Raw genomic sequence first — 13,186 nt, forward strand, 5'->3', positions numbered from 1 at the left:
GGGAGGCTACTCCTCCCCTGCCTTCATACCATTTTCCAAAGGGAGAGGGTGCAACACCCTCTCTCAGAGGAAGTCCTTTGTTCTGCCATCCTGGGCCAGGCCTGGCTGGACCCCAGGAGGGCAGATGCCTGTCTGAGGGGTTGGCAGCAGCAGCAGCTGCAGTGAAACCCCGGGAAAGGCAGTTTGGCAGTACCAGGGTCTGTGCTACAGACCACTGGGATCATGGGATTGTGTCAACTATGCCAGGATGGCATAGAGGGGGCAATTCCATGATCATAGACATATTACATGGCCATATTTGGAGTTACCATTGTGAAGCTACATATAGGTAGTGACCTATATGTAGTGCACGCGTGTAATGGTGTTCCCGCACTCACAAAGTCCGGGGAATTGGCCCTGAACAATGTGGGGGCACCTTGGCTAGTGCCAGGGTGCCCTCACACTAAGTAACTTTGCACCTAACCTTTACCAGGTAAAGGTTAGACATATGGGTGACTTATAAGTTACTTAAGTGCAGTGTAAAATGGATGTGAAATAACGTGGACGCTATTTCACTCAGGCTGCAGTGGCAGGCCTGTGTAAGAATTGTCAGAGCTCCCTATGGCTGGCAAAAGAAATGCTGCAGCCCATAGGGATCTCCTGGAACCCCAATACCCTGGGTACCTCAGTACCATATGCTAGGGAATTATAAGGGTGTTCCAGTAAGCCAATGTAAATTGGTAAAATTGGTCACTAGCCTGTTAGTGACAATTTGTAAAGAGAGAGCATATGTGTAGGAAAGTACCATCTTGCCTGGCATGTTACCCCCATTTTTCACTGTATATATGTTGTTTTAGTTGTATGTGTCACTGGGACCCTGTTCACCAGGGCCCCAGTGCTCATAAGTGTGCCTGAATGTGTTACCTGTGTAGTGACTAATTGTCTCACTGAGGCTCTGCTAATCAGAACCTCAGTGGTCATGCTCTCTCATTTCTTTCAAATTGTCACTAACAGGCTAGTGACCAATTTTACCAATTTACATTGGCTTACTGGAACACCCTTATAATTCCCTAGTATATGGTACTGAGGTACCCAGGGTATTGGGGTTCCAGGAGATCCCTATGGGCTGCAGCATTTCTTTTGCCACCCATAGGGAGCTCTGACAATTCTTACACAGGCCTGCCACTGCAGCCTGAGTGAAATAACGTCCACGTTATTTCACAGCCATTTTACACTGCACTTAAGTAACTTATAAATCACCTATATGTCTAACCTTTACCTGGTAAAGGTTAGGTGCAAAGTTACTTAGTGTGAGGGCACCCTGGCACTAGCCAAGGTGCCCCCACATTGTTCAGGGCCTATTCCCCGGACTTTGTGAGTGCGGGGACACCATTACACGCGTGCACTACATATAGGTCACTACCTATATGTAGCTTCACAATGGTAACTCCGAATATGGCCATGTAACATGTCTATGATCATGGAATTGCCCCCTCTATGCCATCCTGGCATAGTTGGCACAATCCCATGATCCCAGTGGTCTGTAGCACAGACCCTGGTACTGCCAAACTGCCCTTCCTGGGGTTTCACTGCAGCTGCTGCTGCTGCCAACCCCTCAGACAGGCATCTGCCCTCCTGGGGTCCAGCCAGGCCTGGCCCAGGATGGCAGAACAAAGGACTTCCTCTGAGAGAGGGTGTTACACCCTCTCCCTTTGGAAAATGGTGTGAAGGCAGGGGAGGAGTAGCCTCCCCCAGCCTCTGGAAATGCTTTCTTGGGCACAGATGTGCCCAATTCTGCATAAGCCAGTCTACACCGGTTCAGGGGACCCCTTAGCCCTGCTCTGGCGCGAAACTGGACAAAGGAAAGGGGAGTGACCACTCCCCTGACCAGCACCTCCCCTGGGAGGTGTCCAGAGCTCCTCCAGTGTGCTCCAGACCTCTGCCATCTTGGAAACAGAGGTGCTGCTGGCACACTGGACTGCTCTGAGTGGCCAGTGCCACCAGGTGACGTCAGAGACTCCTTCTGATAGGCTCCTTCAGGTGTTGCTAGCCTATCCTCTCTCCTAGGTAGCCAAACCCTCTTTTCTGGGTATTTAGGGTCTCTGTCTCTGGGGAAACTTTAGATAACGAATGCAAGAGCTCAGCCGAGTTCCTCTGCATCTCTCTCTTCACCTTCTGCCAAGGAATCAACTGCTGACCGCGCTGGAAGCTTGCAAAACTGCAACATAGTAGCAAAGACGACTACTGCAACTCTGTAACGCTGATCCTGCTGCCTTTTCGACTGTTTTCCTGGTGGTGCATGCTGTGGGGGTAGTCTGCCTCCTCTCTGCACTAGAAGCTCTGAAGAAATCTCCTGTGGGTCGACGGAATCTTCCCCCTGCAACCGCAGGCACCAAAAAGCTGCATTACCGGTCTCTTGGGTCTCCTCTCAGCACGTCGAGCGAGGTCCCTCGAATCCAGCAACTCTGTCCAAGTGACCCCCACAGTCCAGTGACTCTTCAGTCCAAGTTTGGTGGAGGTAAGTCCTTGCCTCACCTCGCTAGACTGCATTGCTGGGAACCGTGACTTTTGCAGCTACTCCGGCCCCTGTGCACTTCCGGCGGAAATCCTTTGTGCACAGCCAAGCCTGGGTCCACGGCACTCTAACCTGCATTGCACGACTTTCTAAGTTGGTCTCCGGCGACGTGGGACTCCATTGTGTAACTTCGGGTGAGCACTGTTTCACGCATCCTTGTAGTGCCTGTTTCTGGCATTTCTCTGGGTGCTACCTGCTGCTAAGAGGGCTCCTTGTCTTGATCGACGTCCCCTCTACCTCCTGGTCCAATTTGCGACCTCCTGGTCCCTCCTGGGCCACAGCAGCATCCAAAAACGCTAAACACACGATTTGCAGCTAGCAAGGCTGGTTGGCGTACTTTCGGCAAGAAAACACTTCTGCACAACTCTCCACAGCGAGCGGGATCCGTTCACCAAAGGGGACGTCTCTAGCCCTTTTCTTTCCTGCAGAAACCTCTGCTTCTTCTGTCCAGTAGAAGCTTTTTTGCACCCACAGCTGGCATTTCCTGGGCATATGCCCATCTCCGACTTGCTTGTGACTTTTGGACTTGGTCCCCTTGTTCCACAGGTACCCTAGATTTGAAATCCATCGTTGTTGCATTGTTGGTTTGTGTCTTTCCTGCATTATTCCTCTAACACGACTTCTTTGTCCTTAGGGGAACTTTAGTGCAGTTTGCACTCACTTTTCAGGGTCTTGGGGAGGGTTATTTTTCTAACTCTCACTATTTTCTAATAGTCCCAGCGACCCTCTACAAGGTCACATAGGTTTGGGGTCCATTCGTGGTTCGCATTCCACTTTTGGAGTATATGGTTTGTGTTGCCCCTATCCCTATGTGTCCCCTTTGCATCCTATTGTAACTATACATTGTTTGCACTGTTTTCTAAGACTATACTGCATATTTTTGCTATTGTGTATATATATCTTGTGTATATTTCCTATCCTCTCACTGAGGGTACACTCTAAGATACTTTAGCATATTGTCATAAAAATAAAGTACCTTTATTTTTAGTATAACTGTTTATTGTGTTTTCTTATGATATTGTGCATATGACACTAAGTGGTACTGTAGTAGCTTCACACGTCTCCTAGTTCAGCCTAAGCTGCTCTGCTAAGCTACCATTATCTATCAGCCTAAGCTGCTAGACACCCTATACACTAATAAGGGATAACTGGGCCTGGTGCAAGGTGCAAGTACCCCTTGGTACTCACTACAAGCCAGTCCAGCCTCCTACAATAACCACTGAGGTTCTGGTTAGCAGAGTCTCAGTGAGACAGTTAGGCATCCCACAGGGAACACATACCTATAGGTCACAAACTTATGAGCACTGGGGTCCTGACTAGCAGGGTCCCAGTGACACATAACAAACATACTGAAAACATAGGGTTTTCACTATGAGCACTGGGCCCTGGCAAGCAGGATACCAGTGAGACAGTGAAAACACCCTGACATACACTCACAAACAGGCCCAAAGTGGGGGTAACAAGGCTAGAAAGAGGCTACTTTCTCACAGGTGACAATTCCATGATCCCACGGGTCTCTAGCTCAGAACCCGGGTACTGCCCAACTGCCTTTCCGGGGTTTCCAATGCAGCTGCTGCTGCTGCCAACCCCTCAGACAGGATTCTGCCCTCCCGGGGTCTGGGCAGCCCCGGCCCAGGAAGGCAGAACAAAGGATTTCCTCTGAGAGAGGGTATTACACCCTCTCCCTTTGGAAATAGGTGTGAAGGGCTGGGGAGGAGTAGCCTCCCCCAGCCTCTGGAAATGCTTTGATGGGCACAGGTATCTTTGCTCTCGGATTTCCAAATATAGTTAAAAGAGCTTGATGTTCTGTAACTATGGTGAATGGTTTGCCATAGAGATATAAATGATAATAAACATGATCCCAAACAACAGCAAAACTTTCTTTATCACCTTGATAGTACACTTGGGGTCTGATTTTGACCCTGGCGGACGGCGGAGGCCGTCCGCCAAGGTTCCGCCGCTGAATGACCGCACCGCGGTCAAAAGACCGCGGCGGCCATTTAGACATTTCCTCTGGGCCGGCGGGCGCTCTCCAAAAGAGCGCCCGCCGGCCCAGAGGAAATGCCCCTGCAACGAGGACGCCGGCAGTTGCACCCGTCGCGTATTTCAGTGTCTGCTTAGCAGACACTGAAATACTTTGCGGGGCCCTCTTACGGGGGCCCCTGCCGTGCCCATGCCATTGGCACAGGCATGGCAGGGGCCCCCAGGGGCCCCGCGGCACCCCCTACCGCCATCCTGTTCCTGGCGGGCGAACCGCCATGAACAGGATGGCGGTAGGGGGTGTCAGAATCCCCCATGGCGGCGCAGCAAGCTGCGCCGCCATGGGGGATTCTAAGGGCAGCGGTAAACCGGCGGGAGACCGCCGGTTTGCCTCTTCTGACCGCGGCCGAACCGCCGCGGTCAGAATGCCCTGCGGGGCCCCGCCGGCCTGTCGGCGGTGCTCCCGCCGACCCTGGCCCCGGCGGTCTTAGACCGCCGGGGTCAGAATCACCCCCTTGGTCTTTTTCAATTAAGCTTCGACTGGCATATGACACTATTTGTCTTGGTGAATCTCTTCCTGGCTTATGCTGTGCTATAATACTGGACTATCATCCACAGTTAATTTGGTACATGAACTGGGATCAAAATGTGCCATATTTTCTGCTGATGTAAACATTTAATTCATTTTATCAAAGGATACAGTACATTCTTGAGTCCATTCAAAAACAATCCCTTTCTCAGTTAGTGGTGCTAAATTTGCTGCAGAGTGCCAGGGTGCAAGGGTGGCTGCGTTGCAGGGGAGATTGTCTTTGTGCAGCAAGGGACACCTTCCTGCACAAAAACAATCTTCAATGGGAATTTGCAGTATACTAATGCCACCCCAGGGGTGGCATTAGTTTTTGACGCTGCTTCCGATTTACAAATTCTTGTAAATCTGAGGCAGCATCAGAATGCAATGGGTGTTGCCGTAGAACGCCCAGAGCAACACCCATTGCACGCCTCTTTCACGCAAAGTGCTGAGTGTTAAGGTGCAGTATTTACAAGTGGCGTTACGCCACAAAATGTGGCTTCATGCAGCCTTGTAAATACGTCACAGTGCACAGCGCCACCAGAGCGGTACAAAAAGTGATGCTCCGCTGGCGCTAGTGGCTTGTAAATACGCCCCTGGGTTCTGTCTTATGGAATCCACATTTGGTTGTATTCAATGTTAAGACTGCTTCGATCAGAAATGTGCACACTTCTCTGAGTGCATGCTCATGTTCTATATGATCTCTTCCAAATTCAAGAATGTTTCCACTATAATTGAAACAATTTTTCATTTTTTTCATTTTCCTTGCATTTTCTTGAACAATCTCTGTAGCTGAAGATATGCCAACATTTTGTCTCTCATATTGAAAGAACCGGTTATGGATTGAAATGGTGGTAATATAATGTTGTATACCAACCACACTCAATAATGCCTTGCTTTAGCAAACTTTGAATGTCTTCATCTACTTGAGTTTGACAATGTATATGTATTCTGAGGTGATTGTAAGCTACTGGGAGTATATCTTAATTTATATTTAGAGTAACTTGTGTATTTCGTAATTTTATAAAATATGCAAATGACTATGGCTCCCTTTATATCAGATGCTCAGTTGATATATTCCTCTTGACATGTCATGTTATATGTGTATTTCTCAAAGTCTGTATTCCTTTGTGGTACAAATCATCCATTGAAGCATTTCACAACTCCTTCAAACATCTCAATATGTTTGGGTAAATATTTTGTTAGTATTTCTTCTACACCACCCCTTTTTAGATTAACTAATAGATATCTTGCTTGCTCATCAGTGTGTTTCTTACATGTCGCTTTTAAATAATGCTGAAATCGCCTATGCCATTTGATTTAGTCATATCAAAAAGTGTTGGTCTTCTAAATATTGTGCTAGAAATAATTATTGACATTGTTTTATTTGTTGTAGTTATTAATATGTTAATAATATGATAACCCATTATATGATAATATTAACGTAGTTTTCAAACTTATTTTATGCTTTCTTTGTTTCCTTAAAGCTTGGTTTGCTGAAGAATGCCTCTAATTGCTGTAACAATGACTAGGATTATGCAGTCAGTGCATATAACACCAGTATCCAGTAGATGGCAGTATATCCTATAGTGAAGCGTAATTCTGAAGTGACGTGAAATTCAGAACCAGGAAATCTGGAATTTATGAGGTGAAAGACGATCAAGAGTTGATGGCCAAATCCCATGTAATCATGAGATTTCTGTTATCTAAACAGTATTTTAAAAGGTTTTATGGGCCTCATTTACGAGGCCCTTGCGCCACTTATAGCGACGCTCTGGTGGCACAATGCCTTGCGCTATATTTACAAGGTGGTGGTTAGACACTTTTTGTGAATTCCCGCCGCCTTTACACGCATCACTAAGCGTGGAAGGGCTGTGGGCGTTCCAAAGCAACACTCATTGCATTTTGATGCTGCCTCATGAGGAATCGTGAACCTGAGGGAGCACCAAACATGAATGTCACCCCAGATGCGTGGCCAATGAGGAGAAATGCTTGGATTTCTCCTTGCTTTTGCTTTTTTCTATGTGTTGTGCATTCTGCAGCAGACATGCAACTAGCAAATGGCCATTATTTAATGTTTATGTGCAGGAAGGGACACCTTTTGTACCTCGCGCCATGGGCTTCATTTAGGGGTTGCCAGGAGTCGCAGCTGCGACCCCTGGCTTGCCCCTTGAACCCCTGGCACTGCCTTTGCATCCCTGGCCTCAGAGGTGGCATCATGAGTGCCTTGAAGACAGGGGCAGCTCGTCCCAATGGAGGTTGGTTGAGAACCTACTTTCCAGGCAATTTTTTTAGGACCCTTATTGTGAATAATGTTATTCAATAATTGTGTGGTAAAAAATGGTGTACAATGAGCCGGAATATGACCCTCTATATCTGTTCTCAGCATGGAACAATCTTGGGCTCGCAATAAAGGGAGCTGCCAACCTTGCCACTTTCAGAATGCACCTGGAAACGTGGCTGTTCACTCAGTAAGTGTTTGTTTTCTGGAGCTATAAGTTTATTTCTTTTGTTTCAGTGTTGGTAGCGCTGAGATGCCTCTTAAAGTGGCTGTCCCGCTTTACAAATGACAAGTTCATTCATTCATTCAAAAATGCCATTACTCACACTGCCAAGAGAGTCAATGGCTGTTAATGTTGCCATGGTGAGTGGAATGAAAAAGGTGCATAACAGTTTGAGTCAAGTGGATAAAGAGGGCTGACCTAAAGCCATGTATATATGTATGCATCCTTTAATTATGAGTTTTTTGTTTGATTACAGGATGCTGGCGAGGCAGGTAGGCTGTCTTTCTAGGGAACCTCTAAACATTGCATAACACATGAGGAGGCAAACAAATGATAGGAAAACTGACAGATAAAATGAGGTACGTGCGGTTTCAAAGCACAATAATTGTGATTCAAATAATGCATTCATTTAAATAAATCTATCTTTCTATCTGTCTATTCATGCATATATGGGTATGGAGATTGCAACTAGGTAGCTATAGTTAGGTCAAAGTTTCCATAGAAAGACTGTTTTTTGTTTCACGTTTAGCTTTAGTTCGTTAAGTGGGGGCCAAGAAAAAGTGTGATTTCCATTTTAATTCACACAGGAAGCTTTTTTCTCGGACACTGAAAATATGGCTGAACGGAACTACACCAAGTTTTGCTAAAAGTTAGAGCTTTACTCAGCAAGTGTGCTTTGTGTCATTTGCCTCAAGTGGTGACCGCCTCCTGAAAGTGAAACGTACCATAACTGATCGTCGGACCGCGTCATGGACACCGCATTATAGCGTCCATTCCAGGACAGGGTGACAGGGTGACCAGTTAAATGCACTGCAGTGAAAGCCCTTCAGGGGCAAAAGACTGACCCACATGTAAAGAAACTTTACAGATTCTGATCACAATTTAAAATATTTGTTAGCAGTGGTACCTAATTCTAGGAATTCTGTGATTTTTTAGGTGATTTTACTCAGTGCTAAATACTGACTTACTGCTTACGTTTGATGAACTGTGTTTGAGGCAAGTGTTTTGTGTCATGACTTTCTCACAGTGGCTAAGGAAGGTGCTGGAGAAGCTAAAGAGCAGGGAATGTTTTCTAGAAGTTGACAGTATCTTCTTCAGCTTGCATGTGGGAATAAACTTGAGTGAAACATGTTCTCCCAACACCAGCATCAGTCTGTCAGTCCATTCCCAGGTGTTCCACTGCCTCTCCAGCACAGAGGTCCAATCAGCAGCTAGGCCACCGACCTTTGGTGTTCACGACAAGACAATGCAGACACCACTGTCATTCTGGTGGAATAAGAGCTGTCACTTTTAATTCTTTCCTGAGGCGCACGTGGGCGGAAGTCAGCGATTAGCTATTAATGCAGGTATGAAACAAGTGGGTTCAAACATGAGAGCTTTGATTTCTGTGTGATTTGGGGCATAATATATTTTAAAGAGGCTAACAAAAGTTCAACAGAGAGAATAGGCATCATTCCTTCCTCTCCCTTTCACATACGTATACTCAGTCTACTCGCTTTCTCATTGCTTACCAGCTCCCTATTTTTAAAATAGTAACATTTTTGTAGACAACTATATGTGTGTGTGAAAAAACAAAGTTTAAGGTGGTGTTATAGTTCAGTTAGGTGCGCTGCGAAGACCTTAGACTGCGCAGAGGGTGTCGGTCTAGCCTGAGGGTTTAAATGTGAGCGGGCTCACTGCACCAGTCCTTGTGTGTGGTTCTGTGTGCAGATATTTGGGGACTGGCTCAAAGTCCCTATATGTATATTGATAATTTATCATTTGTATTGCAATTATATGAGGCTGTCAGCCAAATCTTAAAACAGTAAGCATAGGAAAAGCAGATATCTACCAGAGGCTACCAATTTCAATGGTGCTAATGTTATCAACATTTAAAAATGGAAATTTCATGTAGATTGTTTAGTATTACTCAGATATTTAAAGTTATGGAGAACTGACTCACCTGCAGTTATGAAAGCCAAGAGGAGGCAGGAGCGGATGAGGAAGGCACTCATGGAGAGGAAGAGGAGGGAGCAGAAATGCAGAGCTTAAGACCTGATCTGCTTCTGACTTCCTCGTATGGTTTGAGGATTCTGCTGGAGCCTGAGGTAGAATTTAAATAAATGTTGGACAATGTTTTCCCAAGGGCGCCAGGCTCATCTGTCACACATCCTGGTCCACAAGGACGTGTGCTTTATTGCACAAGTGCTCCACGTGTCAGTGACCCGTCATCACATGTGCAGGCTCTGTACTGAGCCTTACTGAACACCAGGTACTGCGTGGAGAAGGGGGCGTGCTCTTCCACTGTGCAGAGTTGTCTACAAATAACACAACACTCTCTTAGTGGGTCATGCCTGCCTCAGCAGACTGCACTGTGTTCATTGACTCATTGTAGGAGGCTGGACTGGCTTGTAGTGAGTACCAAGGGGTACTTGCACCTTGCACCAGGCCCAGTTATCCCTTATTAGTGTATAGGGTGTCTAGCAGCTTAGGCTGATAGATAATGGTAGCTTAGCAGAGCAGCTTAGGCTGAACTAGGAGACGGGTGAAGCTACTACAGTACCACCTAGTGTCATATGCACAATATCATAAGAAAACACAATACACAGTTATACTAAAAATAAAGGTACTTTATTTTTATGACAATATGCCAGAGTATCTTAGAGTGTACCCTCAGTGAGAGGATAGGAAATATACACAAGATATATATACACAATAGCAAAAATATGCAGTATAGTCTTAGAAAACAGTGCAAACAATGTATAGTTACAATAGGATGCAATGGGGAAACATAGGGATGGGGCAACACAAACCATATACTCCAAAAGTGGAATGCGAACCACGAATGGACCCCAAACCTATGTGACCTTGTAGAGGGTCGCTGGGACTATTAGAAAATAGTGAGAGTTAGGAAAATAACCCTCCCCAAGACCCTGAAAAGTGAGTGCAAAGTGCACCAAAGTTCCCCTAAAGACAAAGAAGTCGTGTTAGAGGAATAAAGCAGGAAAGACACAAACCAACAATGCAACAACGCTGGATTTCCAATCTGGAGTACCTGTGGAACAAGGGGACCAAGTCCAAAAGTCACAAGCAAGTCGGAGATGGGCAGATGCCCAGGAAATGCCAGCTGCGGGTGCAAAGAAGCTTCCACTGGACAGAAGAAGCTGCGGTTTCTGCAGGAACGCAAAGGGCTAGAGACTTCCCCTTTGGAGGACGGATCCGTCTCGCCTTGTAAAGTCGTGCAGAAGTACTTTCCTGCCGAAATAACGCCAACAAGCCTTGCTAGCTGCAAATCGTGCAGTTAGCGTTTTTGGATGCTGCTGTGGGCCAGGAGGGATCAGGAGGTCGCAAATTGGACCAGGAGGTAGAGGGGACGTCGAGCAAGACAAGGAGCCCTCTTAGCAGCAGGTAGCACCCAGAGAAATGCCAGAAACAGGCACTACGAGGATGCGTGAAACGGTGCTCACCCGAAGTTACACAAAGGAGTCCCACGTCGCCGGAGATCAACTTAGAAAGTCGTGCAATGCAGGTTAGAGTGCCGTGGACCCAGGCTTGGCTGTGCACAAAGTATTTCCACCGGAAGTGCACAGGGGCCGGAGTAGCTGCAAAAGTCGCGGTTCCCAGCAATCCAGTCTAGCGAGGTGAGGCAAGGACTTACCTCCACCAAACTTGGACTGAAGAGTCACTGGACTGTGGGGGTCACTTGGTCAGAGTTGCTGGATTCGAGGGACCTCGCTCGTCGTGCTGAGAGGAGACCCAAGGGACCGGTAATGCAGCTTTTTGGTGCCTGCGGTTGCAGGGGGAAGATTCTGTCGACCCACGGGAGATTTCTTCGGAGCTTCTAGTGCAGAGAGGAGGCAGACTACCCCCACAGCATGCACCACCAGGAAAACAGTCGAGAAGGCGGCAGGATCAGCGTTACAGAGTTGCAGTAGTCGTCTTTGCTACTATGTTGCAGGTTTGCAGGCTTCCAGCGCAGTCAGCAGTCGATTCCTTGGCAGAAGGTGAAGAGAGAGATGCAGAGGAACTCGGATGAGCTCTTGCATTCGTTATCTAAAGTTTCCCGAGAGACAGAGACCCTAAATAGCCAGAAAAGAGGGTTTGGCTACCTAGGAGAGAGGATAGGCTACTAACACCTGAAGGAGCCTATCAGAAGGATTCTCTGACGTCACCTGGTGGCACTGGCCACTCAGAGCAGTCCAGTGTGCCAGCAGCACCTCTGTTTCCAAGATGGCAGAGGTCTGGAGCACACTGGAGGAGCTCTGGACACCTCCCAGGTGAGGTGCAGGTCAGGGGAGTGGTCACTCCCCTTTCCTTTGTCCAGTTTCACGCCAGAGCAGGGCTAAGGGGTCCCCTGAACCGGTGTAGACTGGCTTATGCAGAATTGGGCACATCTGTGCCCAAGAAAGCATTTCCAGAGGCTGGGGGAGGCTACTCCTCCCCTGCCTTCACACCATTTTCCAAAGGGAGAGGGTGTAACACCCTCTCTCAGAGGAAGTCCTTTGTTCTGCCATCCTGGGCCAGGCCTGGCTGGACCCCAGGAGGGCAGATGCCTGTCTGAGGGGTTGGCAGCAGCAGCAGCTGCAGTGAAACCCCAGGAAGGGCAGTTTGGCAGTACCAGGGTCTGTGCTACAGACCACTGGGATCATGGGATTGTGCCAACTATGCCCGGATGGTATAGAGGGGGCAATTCCATGATCATAGACATGTTACATGGCCATATTCAGAGTTACCATTGTGAAGCTACATATAGGTAGTGACCTATATGTAGTGCACGCGTGTAATGGTGTCCCCGCACTCACACAGTTCAGGGAATTGGCTCTGAACAATGTGGGGGCACCTTGGCTAGTGCCAGGGTGCCCTCACACTAAGTAACTTTGCACGTAATCTTTACCAGGTAAAGGTTAGACATATAGGTGACTTATAAGTTACTTACGTGCAGTGTAAAATGGCTGTGAAATAACGTGGACGTTATTTCACTCAGGCTGCAGTGGCAGGCCTGTGTAAGAATTGTCAGAGCTCCCTATGGGTGGCAAAAAAAATGCTGCAGCCCATAGGGATCTCCTGGAACCCCAATACCCTGGGTACCTCAGTACCATATACTAGGGAATTATAAGGGTGTTCCAGTAAGCCAATGTAAATTGGTAAAATTGGTCACTAGCCTGTTAGTGACAATTTGGAAAGAAATGAGAGAGCATAACCACTGAGGTTCTGATTAGCAGAGCCTCTGTGAGACAGTTAGTCACTACACAGGTAACACATTCAGGCACACTTATGAGCACTGGGGCCCTGGGTTACCAGGGTCCCAGTGACACATACAACGAAAACAACATATATACAGTGAAAAATGGGGGTAACATGCCAGGCAAGATGGTACTTTCCTACACAACCCCCCCCCAAACGAAGGACAATAAGACTAGCCATGACCTGATGAGTCTTCATTGTCTAAGTGGAAATATCTGGAGAGTCCATCTGCATTGGAGTGGCTACTCCCAGGTCTATGTTCCACTGTATAGTCCATTCCCTGTAGGGATATGGACCACCTCAACAATTTAGGATTTTCACCTTTCATTTGTTTTAGCCAAAGTAGAGGTTTGTGGT

At 47.3% G+C, this 13,186-nt stretch overlaps 1 protein-coding gene across 2 annotated transcripts in view; it reads right to left on the minus strand.

The window, feature by feature from the left end:
• The window catches only part of LOC138247473 (phospholipase A2 inhibitor and Ly6/PLAUR domain-containing protein-like), a 725,203-nt gene that overhangs the window by 96,304 nt on the left and 615,713 nt on the right, over positions 1-13,186 (minus strand). The window contains exon 1 of one of the 2 annotated variants that reach the window (XM_069202093.1): positions 9,549-9,711. The exons of the other annotated variant lie outside the window; for it this stretch is intronic. Within the exon in view, the coding sequence (XP_069058194.1) occupies positions 9,549-9,600 (52 nt within the window). The 5' untranslated portion in view covers positions 9,601-9,711. Of the gene's footprint in view, positions 1-9,548; positions 9,712-13,186 lie in introns of those variants that run through there. 2 annotated transcript variants of the gene reach the window in all.

This window comes from Pleurodeles waltl, chromosome 7 (assembly GCF_031143425.1).
Source record: "Pleurodeles waltl isolate 20211129_DDA chromosome 7, aPleWal1.hap1.20221129, whole genome shotgun sequence".
In the NCBI taxonomy this organism is placed as follows: Eukaryota; Metazoa; Chordata; class Amphibia; order Caudata; family Salamandridae; genus Pleurodeles; species Pleurodeles waltl.